General features: G+C 41.4%; 1 protein-coding gene and 1 long non-coding RNA gene across 3 annotated transcripts; one reads left to right on the top strand and one right to left on the bottom strand.

Annotated features, from left to right (window-relative positions):
- Positions 1 to 23: 23 nt before the first annotated feature.
- LOC133471660 (uncharacterized) lies at positions 24 to 25,132 on the bottom strand. Its single transcript, XR_009786294.1, has 4 exons — positions 24,983 to 25,132; positions 8,953 to 9,024; positions 8,589 to 8,714; positions 24 to 3,801 (listed from the first exon to the last, which is right to left on the bottom strand). It is a non-coding gene; the product is annotated as an uncharacterized LOC133471660 (long non-coding RNA).
- On the top strand, positions 14,978 to 21,546 carry syt10 (synaptotagmin X). 2 transcript variants are annotated; one of them, XM_061761391.1, is made up of 7 exons: positions 14,978 to 15,456; positions 17,065 to 17,470; positions 18,490 to 19,051; positions 19,716 to 19,836; positions 20,558 to 20,729; positions 20,817 to 20,946; positions 21,226 to 21,546. In XM_061761391.1, exons 1-7 carry the CDS (start codon positions 15,240 to 15,242, stop codon positions 21,295 to 21,297), a joined length of 1,680 nt encoding a protein of 559 aa, XP_061617375.1. In that variant the 5' UTR covers positions 14,978 to 15,239; the 3' UTR covers positions 21,298 to 21,546. The 2 variants fall into 2 exon arrangements, with proteins under 2 accessions (XP_061617375.1, XP_061617376.1); XM_061761392.1 differs by having other exon boundaries at positions 14,979 to 15,441.
- Positions 25,133 to 25,920: the final 788 nt, after the last annotated feature.

The following is a 25,920-nucleotide window of genomic DNA, read 5'->3' as shown; positions in this document are numbered from 1 at the left end:
CACACCGGAACTCGAGCCTTCAAAACAAAGCAGGATGTGGCTTATGTGTATTTCAAATTGAAACAGCCATTGGCCTCAAGATAATCTAGTTCTCTATCACGCAGAAACGTGTCTTTCTTTTAATGATTATTGTATTATTTAGTAAAAAAAAAAAAAAGATGAGAATATTCTTTAAAATGCAACGTGACATGAGTGAGTGGCTTTTATTTAAAAGAAGCCGTATTTAACACACTATTTTCAGCATACGCACCAGCAGAGGGCGATATAGGCGTTTTTATGTTTTTAAAAGCATCACATGCAATTCCTCACATGGACAAAGTAACAATATTGTACTATTTGCATAGTGAATTGCACTCGTACTTACCTATTAGCCAAGTATGTCAAAAACACAAGGAATTTGTCAAGGGTAGTTGGTGCCACTCTAGTACAACAACAGACGCCACTGTGACAAAATATTCATTTAGGACATAAAAAAAAACACACTACAGAGAATCACATACTGCTTGTTTTATATCACGGTACTGGAGCGTACGTGTAATATACACGATAACAGCGGTAAAACAGCGGTCACCACTCCGACCAAATATGCTCTGGGATTCAAACGTTTAATTTTGCAACAAGCTCATCTGTAGCGTTGTTACCTCATCATGCAGTGGCCATGGCAACCTTGTTGCTTGGAAGTACCTGTGCAGACAGCAAGGAATTGAATTTTTGGAACTCGTGAAATCCCCCGAGGGGAAATCGAACTTACACTCTGCTGTATATATTTGGTGTTGCACACCACACAGAATGAAATCACACACGTGAATGTATGCAAGGGGAGCGGCATATGAGGATGGTGCCTTGCTCAAGGGCACCTCCACTGCGGCTTTCCAAGGAGATTAGCATCTCTCTTACAACTAGTTGCCATCTTGACATTTTTGTCCACAGCGGGACTTGAACTTGTGTCCTCTGGCTCGAAAGCCAACGTACACATATAAACTACTGAGGCCCCAATATATATGTTATATATTCATTAATCAAATTATTTTGATACTTGCTGTGAATTCCCGTTGTTCAAGTCTGGGAGTTGAAAAACTATTTTACACTGTTGTTGTTGTTTTACTTAATCATGTTATATTAGTATTTTTTTATTATTATATGTTATATAATATTTAATATCTTTACTAGTATTATTATTGCCATGTTTCTGTTATTATATAGCATCAATAATATTCATTAGCACGTTTGTATTATTATAGTTATTATCATTACTGTTATTATTTTCCCTCGATGGTTCATAAGTACAATACATTATATGTTTTCAATTATATATGATCATCATTACTAAGATGATTAGTTACTAAATTATTATCATTTGTATTCTTATATCAATTGTACTTCAATGTATTTATTAATATTATTATTGCGATAATTAGGGGCACGGGAGGGGATCTTTCACGAGTGTGAGGGTTTATGTGGGAAGAGCCCTCTTGGAAAATTGGCATGTTATACAGCGTGTTGCATACACATACTGTACATACAATACATTAAAATCTTTAACAATGACAATGACAACAACAACAGCAATAATAATAATAATGCACTTCTTGCATCCTGTCCCTTTAATACACACTGAAACGTTGCTATTTGTGGTGTGACCGGCAGACAATTAATTAAAAAGACAAGCATGTTCATAATATACTGTGTGTTCAAACAATTGTTTGACTTTGCATCTCCAAATACCAAGGCGATGAAGAGGTTGAAACGTGATGACTAATCACACATGACAGCTAATTTAGACATGAACACCAGACACAACTGGCCGTCACTTCATTTGACTTTTTTGTGCTCTGAGTTGGAAGGACGCACGTCGAAAATAGTAACAAAGACCGCCTCTCCTACTCCTCATGACAACCCCTCATTTTCTCCTTGTTCTGAGCGAGCTAATGACAACGTGCTGGACCAACCCGTCCATTGCTGTTCTCTGAGAGAATGCCGCTAAAAAGAATTTCGCTTCCTTGCGTCCTCACGCTTCACCCATTAGTCTGTCCTGACCATCCAACGCTGTGTCCTGCCATTAGTCTGTCTCGATCATCCAATATTCCAAACATCCATTCGACAGTTCATCCTTCACTATGTGTAGCCATAAGTCTAGCTCCAACTTCATCCAACAGTCCAAACATCCATCCCACACCGCATCAGTCCAACAGGCTACCAGTCCGGTTTGTCTCCTTACTATGTCCAGCCATTAGTCTGTCTCTATGTTCATCTTTTACAACAACCCTCTCAACCAGGCTTCACTGCATCCAGGCATCAATTTGTCTTTAAGTTCGTCCAACAGTTTAAACAGCCATCTAACAAGCAAGGAGTCCAGCAATTAGTCTTCCTCCACATCCATCTTTCACAAGATCCAGACACTAGTCTCTCTCCAAGTTCATCTTTCACTCGGTCCAGCCATTAGTCTGGCTACAAATCCATCCAACATTCCTTCAGTCCAGCCATTAGTCTAGCTCTAATTTCATCCCCAACTACATCTAACCATGTCTATCTACATACGAATTCATCATTCACTGCGTCCAGGCATCAATCGGACTCCAAGTTCATCCAACAGTCCAAACAGCCATCTAACAAACTTAACAGTGCAGCGATTAGTCTACTTCCACATCCATCCTTGACAAGATCAGTATCTTGTATCAGTCTATCCAGTCCATCCATCCATGTATCAATCCAGTCATTCATTCCATACTTGCTCTTGTCTATTTACAAATACGATGTCTGCTTAATCACTGTGACTAACTAATTCCTGGCAACTCAAAAGTCGTCTTCTTGACGTGCCAGGTGGACAGGCATGAAACGTCGTACCATACAACGTCGTCCGGAATGATAAACACACATCGCGGTTGGATGAACAAGACACGAAACAAACACCCACACACCTTTGCTGATAATTCTGGTACAAAAAGCCTCAAACAAGGCTTTTCAGTCGCGCTGTTTAGTGGAGCGTCGTATTTAACGAGAAGTCGCACAAACATGTTGGTGCATGGTGGTTCCGGCGCGGGCCTTTTGTTTACGCTGGCAGGCTTTCACTTGGCTGCCGAGATAAAAGATTCGTTTACTCGGCGAGCGAGCACGGATGATATTTTGGACGCGTACACAAGAACGTTTGTTATATTTAAAATAATATCAAACAGGGTTCCTGGTTTTTTTCCCTTTTCATTTTAGGCTAACATATATGATTTAATAAAAAGAAAATGTTGTAGAACAGTAAAATGCGGTCAGAATGGTATCACTTCTACATCAATTGAGACAGAAAAAACCCCAGCTTAAAGTCAATCAAAATCAATAGAATTGAAATGCTGATTAATTGGCTTGCGGTCTTTGGCCGAAAAAACTACTTGAAATGCCATTCTGACTGTGTCTATACAAAGCCACAGATTTCACATAAGGCAGTACTGTTGCACCTCACTATCGTTCTGCTCAGAAAACTTCATTCAGTGCAGAGACAGAGTGCCTCCTGGAGGCAAGACACATTGCCACCTGCTGAAACGGGGCCTCAAAACTTGGAGGAGAGCACCAATGTGAGGCTTGAAAGCAATAACATTTGCTGACAGCCAAGCGGGACCATGATTGAGTTATTGCTGCGGTCCAGGAATAATAACATCTTCTTGTTGTTTATCTCGATGCAGGAATCCAGTTCTTCACAACTCAAAGGCAGCAGTGAAGCATCTTGAGTGTTGCAATGGCGCTGAAGCGTAAACTGTGAGCTAAATTGATTCATTTGAGGATCTTCGTTGCATGCGGCATACTGGAAGGACATCTCTGGGGGAAAACAAGATAAACAGTAAAAATGTTTTCTTAAATGGAGTCCGAATCCAGTTTCACAACATGAAATTTGGTGTGTTTATCACAAGTAGACCCCCCAAAAAGGCTAGATGCCATGCCTAAAGAAAAGACACAGGAAGTCTGCCATTTTGCTCTGAAGTGGACAATTGTGGGGTCTTTTGAAGAGATTCTTGGCCCGATATAATGTTTTAAAAATTCAGTCCCAGAAGCAAAATTCACTTACCAAAATTAAATGTGGTAGGCGTGTCTATCACTGAATATTAATCTGAAACTACTGAACACAGCACCGAAGAACAACATGCCTTGTGCAATCTAGCGGCCCCGTTCTCGTGCTGATGTTTGCGCTTCATTGCAACTCTCGCCGCTAAAACCTTTACGATGAAACGCGACGCCCGCTCCCCTACCAGTTAGCTTAGTGCGCCTCCTGCCGACGTAAAGGTCAACAGCGTTAGCGCCCTCCAAGTGCGGCGGACGCACGGTGCTTGAGAGGCAAACAGGTCCTTGTTGGGAAAAAGGACAGCTTGCGCCTCTGAGGTGTATTATTGGGTCATGTGAAACATTTGCATGTGTTAGAAGACGTGACTTAACACTGCCCTGAAATGAATACAAATAAATAACCGACATATGAGGAGGAACTGCTTTGTGGGGAGAAATCCAGCGAAAAGGTTCAAAATTTGTGACTGTTGAGAGATGAGGGTACATTATGTGTTGGCGTTACATAAGCGCCTCGCCGCAGCTAGCTGCGACAGGGAGTAAAACAAGAGATTGCTGCAAAACAGAATTGATTTAAAGTGACAGCCAGCCAGCGGGAGGGTCGGCAGATACTGTTTAGACGACCAGGAAAAGCAATCAGGATATGATCGAAATGGCGTGGAACTTTGTGTCTCTTTCGTACGTAAAGGCAGTGATTCCCAATCACTGTGCCGTGAGACATCATCAGGTGTGCCAATTTTACTGAAATGGTTTGAAAATTATTTATTGACTTTATTTGCTAGAAATCATGTAAGCGAGAAGACCCTGCTAGGGGGGTAATACTTTCGAGAGGTCCTGGAACCTTTGGGGTGGGGTTTATAGTGCTGAACATATCTGATTGGAACCATTAAGAACTAATAGTTGCTGTATCTTCAGGTGGAAATGTGGCTTTAATTACAGGAAATACAAGTATCAAGAACTCAAAGTTGCGAAAAAAAACCAAAGTGAGAGCATTTCAATGACAAAAGAAACCCACTGTTATTAAAAAAGGGACAGCTTTTTTTACGCCTAACCCTCCATTTACTTCACAGGTCTAATTTGCGTCGCGCTATTGGATGGCAGTAGAATGAGCATTGATTCATGCGAGCGTGAAGAATAATGCGCTGCTCGTTTCCGCGTCGCCCCAATATAGTCCATTAGCTTGAAAAAGACGCCGTGCTTGCCGCCTCTCTCCCACATTGTCGGCGGCATCGTGTCGTCTATCATCCATCCAAGGGAGTAATGTATGCGGACTGTTGGGCGGGATGCCACCGAGGATGCTCACAGTGCTGCAGTTCATTTCTCATTTGGTGGTTCTGCATCATTTCCGCCAAATCCGTTTCCATCCGGTTTTAACACCGCTTATCCTGGTTCTGCTCGCGGGGCGCTGGAGCCTATCCCAGCTGACTTCAGGCAAAAGTTCCGCCAAATCCTTTCACATTAATTGTGTCACATTGCTAGGTGGCTATACCAAAAACGTCATTACATTATCAGGTAACTCTGTAGCAACATTTAGGAGAAGAAACGTGTGTGTCAACTAGGGTTTAAATTCCACAGTCCTGCCGTTATTTGGTATGTCACGCTCGGTGTCTTAAGTTTTAACACTGAGATTTTAAAGTCCCCAAAAGATTAATGTAGCTTGTGTTGAATGTTCAAAGAAGTCAAGAAACCACTACATATTTGTCATAACTGTGTAGCAAAGGGCCCAAAAACCTCAGGATATGGGTCGACGCATAAAAGACGTCAGAATAAAGTCATTTTGACATTATCAGGCTCTAAATCTGGCAAATCTAGTAGACCAAAGCCAGAGAATCTTTGCTAGAAGTTGCGTCAACCTCTGACTTTCTATGGTATGTCACAATGCTAGGTGGCTACATGTTAGCATTACTCAGTCACAGTTGAACATATCTATTGTTAGATATTTAAAGAAGGAAAAACCCAATGTATCTTTTTTTTGTAACTGAGCAAGAGAATGGCCGAAAGTCTCGGGATATGGGTCGCCACTTAAGAGAGTAGTCGCATAGCCTCGCGAAAAAAATGGGAAAAGGAATGTAGCCTTCCTTTGCACCGCATTACAAAAAGATTTGCTGTATCCTCTCCATTTGCTCCTTCCAGTTGGACTGGTAAATCCGGCGCTTTGTGCTGCCCTCTTTTCTATCCATTTATATACTTTCCCAAATCCAACTGCGGAGCCAGTGATCGCACGAATCAAGGTGTCACTGCGACATTGGCGATTCGTAAGCGACTAATGAGTCCCACCGCTGACCCGCAGCTAACGCCGTGGCCATTGTTAGCAAACAGGCAAGGTTATTTTCCCTCTATAACACAACTGCCGCCATTTCTACTCAGTGTTTAATTGCTAGTGAAGTAGCTTTGGCGATAATAAATTGTTCCAGGAAGGCATTATGTGATTGGGGTCAAATGTTAATTGCATGCATGGAAGTATAGAAGTCATAAAGCACACAGTTGGTGGAGTGCGCACACATGATGAGCCAGATGATGATGGGCAAACTCAAGTAGGGGTCTGAACCGGGAAAAAAAGATGTCATCTCTTCTCTGCATGTCTCTGATAATTAGAAAATGGCTGAACTTTAAAGGTGTCTGTGGAATGACAATAGGTGTTTTTTGTCTAGTCAAGAGGGCGATGATATTTCCCCTTGATTCACCCTTCTCCTACATTTTATAAACCTGACACCAATGTGCTCACACCATCGCAAATGCCAAAGAAGTAGGGGATTTCCATTCTGATACCATACTGTAAATACAGTCCCTCAAATGGCGGAAGTATCAAACGTATTGATAGTTAATTTTGGGAGTCAATCTTCTGGTATAAGAGGCATTGCTATTTCAGATTGTATCGATGGCAGGTGCTATTTGTGGTGTATCCATGTTGGGCAAAGCCTACGTACAGAAGTCACGACCTTCTGAGTTTAGAAGTACGCCGTGAAAAGACTATTATGGGAGCGAACCGGAGCCGGGGCGCCCCCGCCCCCATGTTTTGAAAGCAATTCCATTGATTGTTACTCATAATCAAATCAATTCTGCTCGTTTGTTAACAAATAAGCATTTTATATTCAAATCACACTTCTTGTTTTCTTTCCTTAACCCATCCTCGGACGTCACACACGTCTGTTCCGTTAATTACAGCAATTATGGAAATATTTTTAAAAAAATACATTAAACATATGCATGCATGTTGTTATGCTTTGCATTTATTGGATCATGTTTCCATTACATCTTTTAAAATTATAGAAAAGAAATGACCTGTTTAGTCAGCCACTGCTTGTAGCAGACAAACATGAAATATTTTACAGATATAAATTGATTCACTCTCAATCTTTAATTTTATTTAATCAGTATGCCAATTATGCAAGACTACATCATGCATGGTCCAGTGCTACCAACAATTTGATTGATTAATGTCTTTGTATTGAGTTACTTAAGAAAGCAATTATTTTTTTTATTGAAATGTTTTCATTTATTGTTATTCTGTGTGTAACTTTAAACCCCACCGTATTTAAGTTGACCTGCACTTGAAAAAAATTGGATGTCACATATGACACATGTTTACATGGCATCAAAAATTCTAAATTGTAAAAATGTACTATGACCGTAATTATTTGCGTATTTGTACTTACTTAATCGATATCGGAACATTTCAATTAATATCGAATCGAATTACACCCTAAAGAATCGAAATCGAATCAAATCGTGAGGTTCTTAAAAATGCCCAGCCCTACAAGAGAAAAAAAGAGTCACTTACGACCAAGGAAGTTGTACTTGTTAGCTCCTCCGAGGCTAGTTGCTGTTGGAGAGCAACTTGTCTAAACTAAGCAAGAGGCGTTTCTCTATGAAGTTGCTGGTGAACATTTTCATTTTTCAAAGCAATTTTGCACAACTAAAAACATAAGAACGACACAACCGAATGACTGCCAATGTAACACTCATTTTGATTCCCGTTTGACTAAAATATCAATTTTTCCACATAACCTTGTGACCGTGGCATTTTTAACATCGACACTATGAATTTGAGATTAAAGGATCAAGTGTCACTTTTAATGATGATAAAGGCCTTAATGATTAAAAACTGTAATCTGAAGATCTACAGACATCCTGGTACTGCACTCAAGTGAGACTATTCCATACTAGAAATCCTAGGAGGAAGCTTTTTTTTTTTTTTTTTTTTGATTGTCGGTCTCTTATGAGCTATCAGAGAAGTTGGAGCAGCAAAAAAAGTCTGAGGGTTTTCCCAGGCATTGATTCACACGACTGGGGCAAGGAGGGTTTGGCAGAACGTGACCCGTAAGATTGTACTGATGGCACAAATGTGCAGTGTGACGAGAGGAACGCCGGAGAAAGCCTAAGTGAGTTGGGACTCCAACGAGACTAATTACCCGCTCCCAGGCGGACCGTGTTGCTTGACAGCAAACCTTTTGACTCGGGGGGGGGGAAACAAGTCAATGCCGCTCTCTTGCGTTGGATGTAACAGCAATTCCGCCACACAGTTTTGCCCGATATTGGTGGTTTCTCACCTGGGGTTCGCCCTCTCCGGTCTGAATCGATTGATAGGGTTGTGAAAAATGTCCGTTTGCCCTCTGGTTGGCGTTCACACTGTTGAGGTCAAGACCACCTCTTGCAGGAGCTCTCGAACCTGTTGACTGTGAGCACCATAGTTGGTTTGCTTTGTTTACACCTGTCCAAATGAACTGCAGAAAGAACTAGAGTCCAACTAAAGCAGTGTTTCCCCATTTATATTGAGCGAAGGGACACATTTTACATTAGAAAAATCTCACAGCAGGTTACCAAACAAAAAAATGTCCCACAAATACAGAAATAATAATGATTAAAAAAAAAGGTGCCATTATGAAAACCCCCATAGGCATACTGCTCTTTTACCTATGAGATTGTCTGCCGACCCGTCCGGGGTGTTGACTGCCCTCCACCTCCAGTCAGCTGGCTTCAGCTTCCCTGTAATCAAATGAAATCAAATCATATAAAGTTCACATGAAACAAAACCCTTCAAGAACTTTGCAAGTTATCTGGGATAAAAGCCTCCTGAAAACTCTGCTCCATCTCGACAAGATCTGACCTTTGCGTCATCGGATGTGTTTCCGTGGATGCAAGACAAACATTGACTAGTTACAACCTTGACCTTTTTCCCTGCCATCCGCAAACAAATACGTACAAACTCTGGCGCATGTTGTGTCTGTATTTCATTTGAATTGTAACAAAATGTGGCACTGGCTTGTTTGACTCGCTAAACATTCGTCCATTATGATGCATAGTGCCCGCTACAGAAAATGTCTCCTTTGGTATGTATGTATGCTTGATGCCAAAGTTGGGCCACAGTCACGACTGTGGACAGCTTTACCAAAGTTGTTTTCTTCCATATGCATATGATTCAGTATGGAGAAGTATTTTTGGGCAATTTACATTGCTTTGTATGACTTGCAAAATATGCATTCATTGTGTATTCTCCTGAGCATTTTTACAATCTACCATCAGATATTCTCTGATTTATTTTCCATCTTTTCCCCATCAACGACTTCCTCTAAGAGTCATATTAGATCAGCGCTTGTACAACATAAGCAAGGCCGGTCCACCGTTATTACTGAGCAATAAAGAAGTTGATCCAGGGGCGGTTGCCATGGCAACAACAGACAATATTCTCTGGATTACAGGCACCGATAAGATACAATAACAGCATGTTGTTGACATGATAAAAGGTGGCTTTAATCCCTCATTCAAACCAAATAACACGACGACTGTGAGGAAACAAACGTGGTTTTTAATCGTCGCAATCCTGAGACCCTCCGCAGACGTAATGAAGTCCTTCATTACATGTAGGGCCGGTGCATTAATCAATTTTAGGGATTAATGAATTTTTCACCATTTTGAAGCCTCATTTTAAACACTGCAATTTTTGCAATCATTCAAATGTGGCAGGGTTGATACAAACAACTCTTCTCTGGTGTGTCTAATTTAAAAGACATTTATTTTTACTTTAAAAGAACTTTAATGTGGTAAAAAAAAAAAAATGCTTTGCAAAAATGAGCACAATATAAAAAATACAGTGTGTTTTAATGAAAAACATGATATTGTCTGGGTGACCCCAAACCTTTGAACGGTAATCAAGAGGAAGTACTTATTTTCACATTATCTGCAATGAAAAAAAATATGGATTTCTATTACTTCTGTGGTCTAAGTTAAGTCAAGTTACAATTGAAAAAAACAAAACAGTTTGCTTGGTATGAATAGAAATAAAACAAAAACCTGTTTTGAATGATAACATTGTCAAGGACCAATGTGCCCATCTCTAATGACTTGTAAAAGTTGCAGGGCTCTGCCACCTCTTCCACTCACCATCAAGTGTTGAAAGTACGTAACCCCCAGGAGTCTCCCGTTTTGGAGGAGCTGGTAACGTGATCGCGCTCAATATGAACATAATTGCAATTGTGATGCCTCGCGATCAGTCGGTGGACAGTGACGAGGCTCAACAGATTGCTTTTGCAGGGGCGGGATATCACCTAAACCACTTACGGGGGGGGGATCGACTGTCGGCTAATTGTATGTGCGGAATCATGATTAAAGCACTCATTGACGCCTCCGTGGAATCCATCACACAACCTGTCAATGTTTGCGGCCTTCACAAAAACATCTGAGGAAGACAAGAACATGAGGGAAAGCAAGAAACCTATTGATTTGGAACGGTATCTGGCAAAAATTCCTCCAGTACTTGGTTTTCTCCTGTACAAGTTCTCTCTATTGGACACTATTTTCACCTTATCTTATCTTCATAAACTCTCCAAGAGTGTTGTTTATATGGCCAATCAAGAATCCTATTCTTTTTGAGGATTATTTTTCTCAAAATGATGCCTCTGGGATTTTTGTGATGGAAAAAAATCAAGAGCGCTGTTTATTTTGGGCCCAATGTGAGACAAAATAGCCAAAGTTGTTCGAAGACAGGCCTATTTACTGTGATTGTTCTCACTTGATTCTGCTGCAATTTTAGATATTTTATTGTATATTTTTTCTTGTTTATCAACTGTGTTTTGAATTTCCTGTACGGTGACCTTGAGTGTCCTGAAGGGCGCATTCTCCTTGTCCACAGGTTTTCCCAAGGGTTAAGGAGGTCCAGGCAAGAATTATTATTCTTTTTTTTTACTGAAGGTAGCTTTGAAGTCTCACGGCTCGGCCGCCAACATCATCCGACGGGGTGTGAGAACCATTTCCCATCATGCATGTCAATCCCAGCATGTGATGCTCCACAGGTGTTACGCAACACAAACCGTGCTATTATGTAACAAGCCCAAACCCATTTTTTTATAAATAAAAAAGACACGGCCACAAAGGAAAGTCTTACCCAGGAATCAATATTCATGATTTTTAATGAAGAAGAAAACTTTCCAGCTGTGTTTGTTTGGGTGTTCGCAGCTGAGAATTGTGCGTCGTCAACCTCGGGACACGAATAAAGTTGCAACAGTCCGCCGACTCGAAGGGGTTCCTAAGAGAAATAAATTGGCTTCTCTTTGCCTCTTCGGCCATTACTGCATCCATTGATTTTGGGACGTCGCTAATTCAAAGGACAAGTAGCCATAGTGCATCATCAATTTTTATATATATTTTTTTTACTCATTTCATTGTTTGTGAGGCCAATTCAATTTTATAGTGCCTGCTACAAGTGGTACCTTGAGTTACAATTAATTTGTTCCGTGATCACACTTGTAACTCAAAACATTCATATCTCAAATCATATTTCCACCAATAAAATGAATGGAAATGCCATAAATCCAATTTAGCCTCACATTGTGCTCCCTCTGGTGTGCATGTATTGACCACCAGGGGCAGTATAATAAAGACAGGGAAACACAAAGAAGAGTTGCACAACTGACTCAGTAAGCTTCAGTAATATTAGTCGTTTTTTTCACATAGGATAAAGAATATATGCCTGTGGTTATTGTAATATTCTGTCTGCATGTGTTGTGTACACCGTTAGTGCTCAAATATCCGTTCCTTAAAGGGTTGTAGCATGATAGCTGCTATCAATACTATTGGTTAGCCCGTGTGTTAGCATTAAGCTTGCAGACATTCGAAAGGCAAAGTTGTGTGCTTTGTTTTAAATATGCATGTAATTCTCTTTGTTTTATGCCAAGTTTGACAGTAAACATTAACTGGGAGTGGCAATAAACAGCTTGTAGCGTCTTTTTGAAATATTTGTTTTACTGCTGCTTTCTTAATGTCTAAATTGGGCATCAGTTATGACAATGGACAGATTGTCAAAAACGGTTTTCTTCTATCCTTTTAGCCGCTTTCAGCCTCATAGCCACTGATACTTTCGCTTTAGCTATTATTCCTGCAAATGTTTGTACTTTAATCCATATTTAGTTGATTAACACATCATCGCCAATTTGCTCAAAAAAACAATATTAGCGCAGGTTTGTGTGCTGGAAGTTACATTTAATAGCTCGCCAACTAGTGGCGAGTGTCTACGGTGCCACCCAGGTTCTATTCAGCGGCGACCGGTTGCCATGACAACAGATTTTTCAAAAAAGCAACACGGAGGTTCTGCATCCCACCGTGTTTAGAACAAAAAGTCTTGACTGACGAGCAATCGACAATTCAACCGTGTCTCGGTTTCAAAGGAAGATGAGGGCGGTTTCCAAAGGACAACGACTTCTTAATCAACACTGCAGCTACACGCTTATAGATCAACCAGCTCATTAATCACGTGCGCTGAACACGCGACACTTTTAACCTCTTTTTAGCAGCAGACCACTAATAAATACATTTGGTGAGCAATTCCTGTGGGTCCATTCAAGCAAACACTAAACCATCACGCTGCTAACAATGACAAAGACCCAGCTGTGATCTGCCAGGAAAGCAGACGACGTGTTCAAATGTTTCCAAAATAAACAATTATGCCAGTCATTTTGCAAACAGCAAGCTGCCGGCCAAACATTTATGATGATTTTTTTTCTTGTTGTGCAATGCGTCCATGAAGAAAAAAACTAAAGTCAGCTGTAGGAACATGTTTGCTCAGTGTCACTTGCAGCGACTTCAGTACAGTACGCGTCTTGCAAGAAAAAATCCACAAAATCTGCGTTCTCGCTGCCATCTTCAAATTTCCTGTTGTCTTTTGATATTTTGCCACTACCACAAATCGATACTTAACCTTTTCTGTTTTTTAGATAGAGATACGTAGATAGGTACTTTATTCATCCTCAAGAGAAATGATCTTTTTGTCTTTTTTTAACGTTTAGCGGTATATCCACTTCTGAACAGCTGCTTGACAATTTTGTGTCACTTTTTAACAACTTTTTATGTTTCCTAGTGTTTTTATGCCTCAAGATTCTTTCTAGTCCCTTTTTAGCATATTCTTACGCTTCTTAGAATCTTTAGTTGCTTTTAACCTCCTTTCGGCTATTTTTTAAAATCTTTTTTTTCTGCATTTTGAGGTACTTTAGCCTCTATTTAGTGTTTGTAGTCACTTTTTTGCTCTTCTTAGCCTCTTTTAGCCATTTGTAGTCACTTCCTAGCCCCTTTTTAGCCTTTTTTTAACCTCTTGTTAACTAAATGTATCTTTTTGCCACTTTGTAGGCTTTCTCATTTTTTATCTATATTCTTTTTGCCTTTTTTTAGTCCTTCATAGACACTAACAAAGCTCATTAGAGGGTACACTCTCTCCTGTTTGTAATTAATGTGTCCTTTTCTGACAGAAAGTCGAGAGGTTGCGAGTGGTATTAATTACCGTAACCATGGTAACACGGGGCGCCAAATCTCCCGCAACCGTGTGTAATTATGATTACATTTAAAATGACTCAGGGTGAAGAAGTAATTAGCAAATTTGGAGAGGATTAGAGACAACCCACAAGAACCTTTCACATGGAGGGAAAATAGTTTGACCCGGCCCAGGTAGACAACCAACTTTGTTTTAATCATCCTTGTAAAAGGTACAATGGTTTTATTGCTTATCAGCTGATTTTCTGATAGCTGCACGCCGGCAGACATGTTTTTTTTCCTCTATCTCTCTATGCTCTCTCTCGTTCCCCCTCTCAGGGGAAGAATTAACGGCAGGGGTGCTCGCTCGGACAGACGCAGAACAATTCCCCGTGTGTACTGTCGTCAAGGAGACACCTGTGTGGCTCGAGTCAGGAGATTTCAGGTCAGGATTTAAGATGAAATTAAACACTCCCAGAGGGGTAAAGGGCGGGTGAGGGATGTGTGATAAAAATGATAAAAAATATCTAAAATACAACAAAATAAGTCCTTACGATTCATAAGCATGCTTGATTAGCCTATCCAATTTGCAAAAACTCTTGATTTCTGTGGCCCATCTGCTATTTAAAGCAGTAATAATATGCCAAAAATATGCTTCATCATCACTGTCATCATCATCATCATAAGCGATCATTTTAGTCATGAAGGTATAAAATCTGATTAAAAAGTCACGATTCCATATATTTGCTATTAATCCATTCACACGCAAAAACAGACAGAAATGTCTCCACCTTGTTGGATTGATGGGTTTTCGACGAATTATAGTTACCTTTCACCAGTTACAATTCAAACTTTCCATGTAAGTAAATCTGTTCGTAAATTGAGACAAAATCATCATAGTTTCAGCATTTCTACTCTTTGTAACATTTTTGTTTGGTGGTGCAATGTAACGTATGTGCCAACTAAGGTTGGGAAACGCTGATCTGCGAGCCGGTGCAAAATTCTGCTGATACGAAATATGAATAATGGTCAGTTTTAACGGAGGTATTCATTTCAAGGTTGTAGTCATCCACTGCATCAAACTGAGAGCAGTCCCTAATGTTTTGCCCATCTTACTCACATGAGAAGGTGAAAATGTTATGGGAAAACACCCTCCCCCCCCTTCAGTAGAAGCTCTTGTTGAAATGTGCTCCAATAATTATGATCACATCTCTTTGTGCTACAGGTGGTCTGTCCTCTGGGAGGAGGGATGGTCCCAGGGAAGGTGGGGGATGCACTCTAGTCGCGCAACAGGTCCGTCTCACTATCTCGGACTCAACAAGGACGCGTATGGAGGCTGCCTGCACTGCGCGCCGCCTGTTGCACTCACTCACATCACCACCATCACCGCTGCTGTTGTGAGCGTGGATGCTGACGCGGCCACCACACGTCTTTGCCGCCAGGCCGCCCTGTGACCGGCGTTCCAGATGAACCCCCGCCACCCCAGCTCCTCCATATCCTCCTCCGGCATGCAATGGCTTAACCAGAGAGACATGAGTGTCCGGAGCGGGGACGGCGTCACGTTGTGCCAAAGGGCTCTGGAGATTGTTACGGACCTTTGCCTCACCGGACACGTCGATCGGGAGAAATGCACGGATATTTTCCCCTTGGAGAGCAGCAACATACCAGGTAAAGGACATGCAGGTAAATGCAACTGACGTCATTACCTTTTTTGTTTTTTCAACAAACTTCACTGCATGCATATGAATAAAACAATAGGCGAAATCCCCCTCTATTCATCTATCACATGTTCATGGTCATCCTAGTCAAGCTGGAGACAATCCAAACGGAATTCTTCAGATCCCATTCCTCATCAATCGCAATGTTAATGATACAGATTAATACCCATCCATCTTTTTTGTCCTCTGGAGCCTATACCAGTTGACTTTGGACAAGAGAAGCGGGGAAGCCCCTGGACTGGTCACCAGTCAATGTCAGGACTCGTGGAAATAAACAACTATTCGAACTCACACCTATGGACAATTTAGTAGGACAATTTAGTATTCAATGAAGTTAACATGCATGTTTTTGGAACCTGGAAGGAAGTCAGAGCATCTGCAGAAACCCCACACAGAAAGAACAGCCCAGATACCTCAGAAGTGTGAGGCCCAACCGCTCATAACCAAACGCTCATATACTGTGGTGCCCACAGAATAATAAATCATCTCAATTAAACTTCTGTCTGCTGCAGCAATCAACAAAACCTTGTAGCAACAGGTGGCAAAAAAAAAAGGGGTTTCTGGGCATGTTTGGCTGCAACCGTTGCCTTTAAACTAACTATATAATTCATGGTTTACGACCAACTTGGTGTATCTCACAGGGCCATCCTGATACTATATGCACCGTAAAAGCTGTTCATCTATCAGGGGCGTTAAAGTCATTTTTGTCACAGGCCACACTGTAGTTAAGGTTTCCCTCGGAGGGCTTTTATGACTGTGAAACCGTAAAAATAGTTAATCGCCTCATTTTATTGCACATACACAACAAATTTATGGATAACAGGTTTTGAAATCAGAAATAAAGGGTAATAGTTTGTTCAGTTACTGTAAAAAAGGGGATCACTAAAAAAAAATCTATTTTTAACATTATTTATTACATATGACAATTTGATACAGATGTGAGCAAGAATCATGTAAGTTGATGAACATCATTTGCTTTCGCGGACCACATAAAATGATGTGGTGGGCCAGCTCTGGACCCTAGACCTTGAGTTTGACACCTGTGATGTAAATCAACAGGTAACCAAAGTCCAGCCATTGAGGGGCTTGAACTAGTAGGAGATAACATTTGGTGCCCATGTTGAGCCTTCAAGTACTTTTCTAAACACTGAAACCCTTAAAAACGAGCACCAGTGTTCAGTGAACAAGACGGACGACTTCAGCCATTTTAACAAAGCCAGCTTTTTATGGCTTGCTGTCCTTTGTGTAAGGTAACGATGCGGGACGGGGGGTTGAGGTCAACCTTCAAGTTTACCACCTTCCAACGTAGCATAAGAGGTGTAACGCCACAACCAGAGTGTGACGTTTAACATCAGAGACTCACTGGCCATGCACCTTTTGTGCTGAAGGCAATTTTCGCCGTCCCACAGGTTGGGGCTGACATTGCAACTTATCTAATCATCTGAATGCGTGAAGCCGCAACAGCTGTGTGAGCATATCCTTGCCAGGATTCAGATTTTTTTTTCTGACCACCTTATCATCGCTTTGCCCTTCTCACTGTGTCTTCTTCACATCATGATTGTCTTCTCTGCAGATATCTCAATCAGCCTCCTAGCTGTAGTTGTGGGCTTCTGCGTCCTCGCCTTGCTGGTGGTGTCCCTATTTGTCCTTTGGAAGCTGTGCTGGCCTCTCTGGAGGAGCAAGGCACTGACAGCGCACGGAGGAAATGTGGGGCATCGCGTCGCCTTTCCAGAAGCGCCTCCCCACAACTCACCACCTTTGCCCGATAAGGCAGGGCCGGTGGTGGGAGAAGAAAAGAAGAAGCACTCGCCCGAGGCGAAGGTAAACGGCCGGAGCTCAGTCAAACTTCTGGAGGCGGCCATGAAGATCAGCCAGACGTCACCAGACATCCCAGCGGAGGTGCAGACCACCCTGAGGGAGAAATTGAGCCATCAGGCCAAGATCCAGAGGCAGACCACTGAGCCGACATCGTCCTCCAGGTAGCCCCCAGTCACACACTCACCGATGCCAACACTGTGCAGTCGGGTCATGTTGACGTGGCCAGCATCTGCGGGCCGGTTTGTCTCTTTTAACGCAGTGTCACCCTGACCTCTACATTCTCTTGTGGGAATTGTGTGTCTCACTGTAAAAAAAAAAAAAAAAAAACTCCTCCAGGCTCATGCGTTGTGTCATGCAGGCTTGGAACCCTACTATCAGCTGTGCGTGTGAACCCAGTTGCCATAGCAACCCCGGTAATTAAACAATCACCCTGCGTTTTGCCTTTGTTTTCCAGGACGGCATTTCAAGGCCAGCGTCCACAATTAGCATTGCCGTGGGCTGCCCAAGGATATGATGCGGCAGGCAACTGTGTGGACCCTCACAACACCCACTCGCTTAGGATTACTAATTCAATACAGCTGAACTCCCGATGACTTGAACTCCTGTCATTAATGAATGAAGAGATTAAAGATTCCAACGAGTATTTACTTTTTAAGTAAACTTCGTTATAAGGCCTTACTTTTATTTATTCATGCGAACAGAAGTTGTTTTTAATGACATACGCCTCCTCATTTGTTTTGGCTGGTCTTGCAGTTAGATTCGGAATTGTCATAGTATTTAGAGATGACTTGGTCAAATTTCAGCCATAACAGGTGAGGGAACATCGCAGTTATGCAAGCATGACAAAGAAGGCGGGCCAGTTGCTTGGTGACAAGATTGGCAAGGCAAATGTGGTGAGCTGCTGGCAGATTCAAGGCTTTTAGGTGCTTTTGTGTGTAAGCATAAATCTGAACGTCAACACTACTTTGAGGCTAAGGAATAATTTGTTTCATTGGATTTGTAACAAGTGGCAATGACCTGAGCTTGTTTTTAAGGGAGAATGACAATGAGGGCAATTTCATTTGCAACGATGAAGGTTGGAGGCTGGTTTAGAACATTCTAATTTCACCTCATCATGGGCATTAAGGACAAGATGAGGGACCATATACCCAAATTACCTCACAGCCACCTTTTTCCACAGGCACAATTCATTCCGGCGCCACCTTCCCCGTCAGATGAACGTCAACAGCTTCGACTTCAGTATGGACATGGTGCCTTTCCGACAGTCGTCCACGGCAAGCATCGGGAGAATTAAACCAGAACTCTACAAGCAGAAGTCTGTGGACTCGGATGGCGAGGCCAGAGAACCCGCCGATACTTGCGGAAAGCTCAGCTTTTCCTTGCGTTACGACTACGAGGAGCAGGCGCTGGTGGTGAGGATCCTCAAAGGCTTCGACCTGCCTGCTAAAGACTTCACAGGGACCTCGGATCCCTACGTGAAGATCTACCTGCTGCCAGAGAGGAAGAAGAAGTTCCAGACGCGGGTCCACCGCAAAAACCTGAACCCCATGTTCGACGAGACCTTTTGCTTCCCTGTGGTGTACGACGAGCTCTGCAACCGCAAGCTGCACTTGAGCGTCTACGACTTCGACCGGTTCACCAGCCATGACATGATCGGCGAGGTGGTGGTGGACAATCTCTTTGAGCTCTCTGACCTTTCTCGTGAGGCAGTGGTGTGGAAGGACATTTATGCCGCAACCACGGTGAGTTAGCGTCTACCCTGGCCAGTGAATAAAACCTTTTTTTTAGCTGGAAAGTGAAGTGGAACACATAATCTGAGAGGCAGGCGTAATCCAAAAGTGGCAATTGAAATTACATAAATCCAATAACACCCACGTTTCCAGAAACTCTTGGGTACTCGAGCGTAATTATAGCAACAGATGACTATCATAACACCAACACGTTCTATTATTTAAATAAGAACTAACACATAAAGAGTACTTGGCCAGACATGGCTAACAATTCCGCCAAAAGACTGGAACGTAAGCTTTTTAGAAAATCTCCGTTAGTATTTTTAAACATTAGAAAGTGCTAATAAATAAATGCCTTGGTCTTATTTGCAGTGGCCAGGTTATTTGGCAAATACAGTACATTATGACTTAGTCAATATTGTTAAATGTCTCCAGTTTGAAGTCTTGCATTTGTTTTTGCTCTTTCAAAGCCTTTTCTATTTCACTAAGCTAAGACTGTAGTACATGAAGGCCACGTCGACCAAATAGCTGAATGACAACAGCTTTTTTTTCAACTCACAACAACTTTGGCTCTCCGAGTTTGAAAAGTTATCTCACCACGTCTACCCTGTCAACCTGCTACAATCACACATTTTATAACGATAACATGAACAAAGTCATCATTCTCTCAACCCAGGAGACCGTTGACTTGGGGGAGATCATGTACTCGCTGTGCTACCTCCCCACAGCAGGGAGGATGACTCTGACGGTCATCAAATGCCGCAACCTCAAAGCTATGGACATCACAGGCTCTTCAGGTACGCCCACACATCAAAAAGCATTCACAGGACCACAAATCCGACTCGACAGCAGGTGGCCACTTAATAGTAGCAACAAGGAGAATGACACAGGAAGGCGCCAGGAACTCATTAATTACCTAATTGGGAACAGGGCTCAAATACAAGACATCAGCCGTAGTTTCAATGATAAAGCTTTAAAGTTATTCTTAAAAGCCCCACTATGTAGTAAAAAAAACAAAAACAAAATCAGATCTACAGGATGTAAATCCCAAAGCAACGTGGTTCTACCACTGCTAAAAGTAAGGCCATTTAAGGTTATCTGAATGGGATGGACAAGGAGTGACAGATTTTTGTACAAGTGTCATCCAAACAGTCACCACCGTGTCGTAGTGGTTAGCCCATCTGTTTCAATAGTTCTGAGGTCCGGGGTTTGAATCTTGGCTCCAGCCTTCTAGTGTTGACTTTGAATCCGGGTACTCCTACTTCATCCCGCATTCCAAAAACATGCATGTTAAGTTCATTGAAGACTCTGAATTGTCCAGAGGTGTGAATGGGTGTGTGAATGTGCCCTGTGATAAGCTGGCAGCCAGCCCTGCCTCTCGCACCCAAAGTCAGCTGGGACAGGTTCCGGTTCACCCATGGCCCTAAGTAAGAAATAGCAGTATAGAAAATGGATGGATGGATGGTTATTTGAACAGACTGGTCACCTAAAACACATCGTGACCACTTTGTCTTCCAGATCCATACGTTAAAGTCCACTTGATCTGTGACGGACGCAGGCTTAAGAAGCGGAAAACCACCACCAAGAAGAGCACGCTCAACCCCGTGTACAACGAGGCCATCATTTTTGACATTCCCCCGGAAAACGTGGAACAGGTCAGCCTCTCCATCATGGTGATGGATTACGATCGGTGAGCATATGTCCACAAAATCACCATGCTAAGCTGCAAGTCTCTGAGGTATCGCTAACAAAACGGGCGACTCCATCTCGCTGACAGGGTCGGACACAACGAGGTGATCGGAGTCTGTCGCACCGGGCCAGATGCGGAAGGCCTTGGACGGGATCACTGGAACGAAATGTTGGCTTACCCACGGAAGCCCATCACCCACTGGCACGCCCTGGGAGAGGTAGCCTTTCTTTTCTTTTTAAAAAAGCTATTTACAAGGGTGCACAATGGATGCCTTTCAGAGCCACGGGACATTGACTGATGTGGCACTTTTGATAAAAGCCCTGCTGTTTCGGCAGAAAGTTTTCAGAATGATTATGGTATATATAATGTATTTGGAGAATAAAACAGCCAACAGATATCCAGTTATGGATCTACTTTTCTGTTAATTTTCTACTGCAGCCCGTCTAGTCAGACAACAAAAGTCAATGCATTTTTTTGTTGTTTTTGTATCTTTTAGTGGCCTGGAAAGAGGGCAAGCTTCGAGAGTCAAGCGTCTTGTCCGTCACCAAAACCTCCGCAGACGCCGTGACCTAACGCCAATAAGAATACATGAAGTTGATAGCAGGTTGTAAGCGCATGAATCCATCTCAGAAAGGTACTTCTATCAACTTTCTGGCTTTTACTTTAACGAAACATCTTTCAAAGATCCCATCCTGATTTTACAGACACCTTATTTTCCCACTCTTAACGTTTTACTCTGAAATCGCACTAGGTGTATGGGCCAAAATGCTCTGAGCCATAAAAGCTCAGGTAAAATATAAAATATACACTCTCTCTCTCTCTCGCTATATATATATATATATATATATATATATATATATAAATATATGTATATATATATATAGTTAGAACGTCCACCTCACAGTTCTGAGAACCCGGGTTCAAATCCGGACTCGGCTATGTGGAGTTTGCGTGTTCTCGCCATGCCTGCGTGGGTTTTCTTCGGGTACTCCGGTTTCCTCCCACATCGCAAAAACATGCATGGTAGGTACACTGAAGACTCTAAATTCCTCGTAGGTGTGAATGTGAGTGCGAATGGTTGTTTGTTTATATGTGCCCTACGATTGGCTGGCGACCAGTTCGGGGTGTACCCTGCCTCTCGCCCGAAGATAGCTGGGATAGGCTCCAGCACGCCCGCGACCCTAGTGAGGCTAAGCGTTACAGATATGGATCTCTAACAGTCAACCGAACGGACAAGGGCTGGGTCAATAGCTCAGAGCATGCATCAGTCATAACACAAGCAGATCAGACTATTAGATGAAAGAATGTAGCAGATACATGTAGCAGACATACAGTATGTACAGATAGATTAATGAGTATCGAGTACATCATAATTATTGTTATTTACAACTTGTACATCCCACATGTGACTATCCCTGCCTTAATTTAATTTCTCAGTCTACAATCACGGTCAAACTAAAAAGCGAAGTGATGGTTCTGTGCGTAGGTTCAACATACAACTGAACAACTCTACAATCTACATACAATAAAACAGTACATAATTTATAAGTACAGTACAGTGAATTACCGATGGATGTTTTAATATGGACGAGATTTAACGTGTCATGATTCATAAAATACAAATCGTATGTCATCAGTCTAACAGCTAAAAAATAAACTATTGAAGAAAACAATTAGTACATCTACTATTCTGGTCCGGGATGGTATGCTAACAGTGGTAATGTTATATTCACGTTTTTGTCTTTGTCCTCAAATAATATAAGTTTCACTCGACTTGTGCGCAAATCTTTTACGGCTCCCTCTTATGGAGCAAGGCGCTAGCTCGCTAGCTTCACAAATATATTCTTTCACTTTTTTCTTTGAAAACAAGAGAACTTATCATCAACTGGCAGAACACTGCAATTAGCAACAGCTAACAAGTGTTTATTGTACAGTGACTTTTCCAGGTTAAAAGTGGGGAAAAAAATTGAAGATCTATGTATATTTTAACACAAAGCCATACAAGTGTTTGATGCATTTACAATGAACGAGTGTCTTGTCGGTAATTATAAAAAAAAGGCTATGTACTGTTATTATACTAGCACAAACGCACTGTACAATGATACTTTCTCCTGTGCCCTTTATGTTCAAAATCAACATTTTATTTGTAGCATGCCTCTCACGTCTTAGGGAATAAGTTATGAATATGTCATGTTTACACTTATACATAATGAAAAGAGATGTACGGACTTGCTGTATTTCTATTGTTTGGTGACAATGGAGTGACGTTTCTTACGCGTTCTGTACCACGTCACGTCATATCCAGATATAGACAGTTTGTGATAGCTTTTCTAATTTAAAGTCCACATTTGGAATATCATTTATTGTATCAGTTTTATATGTATTTTATCAAAATAAACCAATAGTTACATCCAAGTGATAATTGGAGTTTTGTTGTTGTTGTTGTTTTTAAACATCTCCCAGACGAGACTTACCGACTTTACCCGACTTTTGGAAGCCTGTGGAGGGGCAACACTGCTTGCATTTTCCGGCCAACCTAAAAATACAAAGTCTTTCAAATTTGTATTTTTATTTTTTTTAAGTCAAAATCTTTTTTATCTCTCATACTCTGACATTTTGTTTTACAACCGCTGTTTGTAAGAAACGTACCGACTTTATTCAACTTTCGGAAGGGTTAGGGAGCATGAGGAGGCGCAGGGCCCAATGTAGTTTATGACAACAACAAAAAAAAAAATCATCATATAAGGAAAAATTAAGCATAGTTTAGTCTTTGAAATTTAACATAAAAGACAGAAGTAAAGGATGCTGGTTTTCTCCCTTTGTGAGTGGTGTACATTAGTGCACCGTTAAATGTCACAAGGATTTAGAAGTGCTTTTGAGATGGTTGAGGCAAAAACAAATGTGTCTTTTGATGACCGAAGAGAACATTCTGATCTGGTGCTGCACACGTCTTCCTTTTTTATATCGGCAAAGACGCACACAACAGGCGGCGATGCTAACGCTGGTTTCCCTTGGCAACAAGCACTGCCAAAAGCCTACTTAGGATGGCCTAATTGCCCCGGCCATTAATACGTGTAATTTAAGCTTAAAAGGCAAGCAGGCTATTTGCGAGGTCTAACGTCAACAACGCAGCTGCTGAATTAGTCTACATACCTCTGCTAGGGTTAAACTGTTAATAAAAGTGAAAAAATGAGCGCCATAATAAATATTGGGACAAACAAACACTGAGTTTGTTTGTCCCAATATTTATTATTTAATATTTATCTACCTTCTGGTTTATTGACGATTATGAACGGACAGGAAGTTCCATGATGACTCTGCGAGGTGGAGGGGTTACACTGCCAGTAGAAAAATATAGAACATATATTTCTGTATTCATACTTTTATCCAGATTGAAACCATTTTCTTCCCCGACAAAGTTAAGTGGAAGTTGGTTGTTTTTGCATCATCATGCTAAATCTGTCCCACTTTTCCTGGTTTATTTGTCAAAATGATTTCGATGACAAAGGTACAGGATAGAAACATTGGCGGCCTATTGCACTATACTGTATGTTCTACTCCTTCTAGATTAAGGCTACCATGATCATTGTTCTGCGATGAAGTGGGGAATTTTCTTTGCAAACGCATGAATATTTATGAAGGTGGAAATTGTGTTGTATTAAATCCATTGGGTGTTTGCGCTACCAAGCGTCGACACCTCCTTTTTATCATTACAGGGAGGTTTTCCGCTGCACACGAGGCGGGTCAGAGGTCACGCCACTAATGGCGCGTCAGCAGCTTCCGCTCGTATTCTAAGAACAATCGGCATTAAGGGCCAAAATGGATAGACATTTATGTAATGTCACCAACCATTATGGCCTTAATGGTCGGTTTTATGGCGCCTCCATTAAAATGAATGATGTCTTTGATGCAGGACCATATTGTAAAAAGGCTAAAATTATAATAGAAGCTAGAATTATATATTCGGTCAATTATTTTCTAAAGGACACACCAACAGTTGCCGTTGTAGTTTATTCCTTGCAATAAGCTGTGCCACATGAATAGCATCCTCCTCTTTAAGCACTCATTCTAGAAAAGAATTGACTAAAATCATTGTCTGTTTCACTTTATTTTTCACTATTAACAACTTCAAAGGCTAATCCCAAATGCATCCTCCAGGAAAATATTAAGTACAGTATTTTTCTGTTTTTATTGGCCATTTCTGAATTTTAAGTTAGTGAAGTACTGCTGTATGTTATAAATAGATGTTTTACCCCATGGGTGCAAGCCCGAGAATCCGTTCTCGTTACTCGTCCGCCTTCGCTTGATGCGTCTTGACAGAAAGAAAAAAAAAAAACCTCTGGAATAACCACAAATTTTGGAAGCTGGTGGTCACTCGGAGATGCTGTGTTCAGAGATTCAAGGCATCAAAGGTCCATGCGGCAACATGTTTCTTGATCACTGTGTCATCAAATTAGGGCATTATGCCATTGTAATGATCGATCTGGAAAGCCTTCATTGTGGCCTTTGAATCAAAGTATGACTTGATGTGATTAGTAGCGACTAATTTTTTTCCCCCTTCTTATTAATGAACTTAGACGTTGGAGACAATAAGACAAAATTTGTGAGACAATTTGGCACTTTGGCCTGTGAATAGCTCTAAAACCAAAGAACAGACATGGTGAATATCAAGTGTTAGGCTGATATGGCCTTGAACGAAAAGCTGTGATTTTTTTTTCACTAAAAACTGATTATTTCTTTTAATGTATTTTCCCCCAATTTGACAATGACATTAATCAAAACATGCTTCGCTTTTGTTTTCTTGTTTTTTTTGTTTTTCTCTTCCAGGATTTGCTTCATTTCTTCTGATACCAAACCAAGCTTTAAAACAAGTTTTTTCCAAACATTAACTTGCATCGTCCACAAATAATATAAATGGTTTTTTTCTTGTGAAATTTGTTCTCCCTCTTAGAAAAATGAACTATACAAGCAGCTAAAAAATTAAATCGATTTGAGAAAAAAATATTCTGACAAATATATTTGAAGCTAAAGCTTTACGTTTTCAACATGTGCTGCTCTCATGTACCCTCTCACTCAGGAGTCCTCAAATTAGCCTCAAGAACCACAATTAGAGCAATTTGCGCCCCACTGAAAGTATTTCACCGGGGCTCCACAGCACGTCTTACTACTATGATGTGCTAATAGACTGTGA

Source organism: Phyllopteryx taeniolatus, chromosome 22, assembly GCF_024500385.1.
Source record: "Phyllopteryx taeniolatus isolate TA_2022b chromosome 22, UOR_Ptae_1.2, whole genome shotgun sequence".
NCBI lineage: Eukaryota > Metazoa > Chordata > Actinopteri > Syngnathiformes > Syngnathidae > Phyllopteryx > Phyllopteryx taeniolatus.
This window is presented reverse-complemented; position numbering and strand designations above follow the sequence as displayed.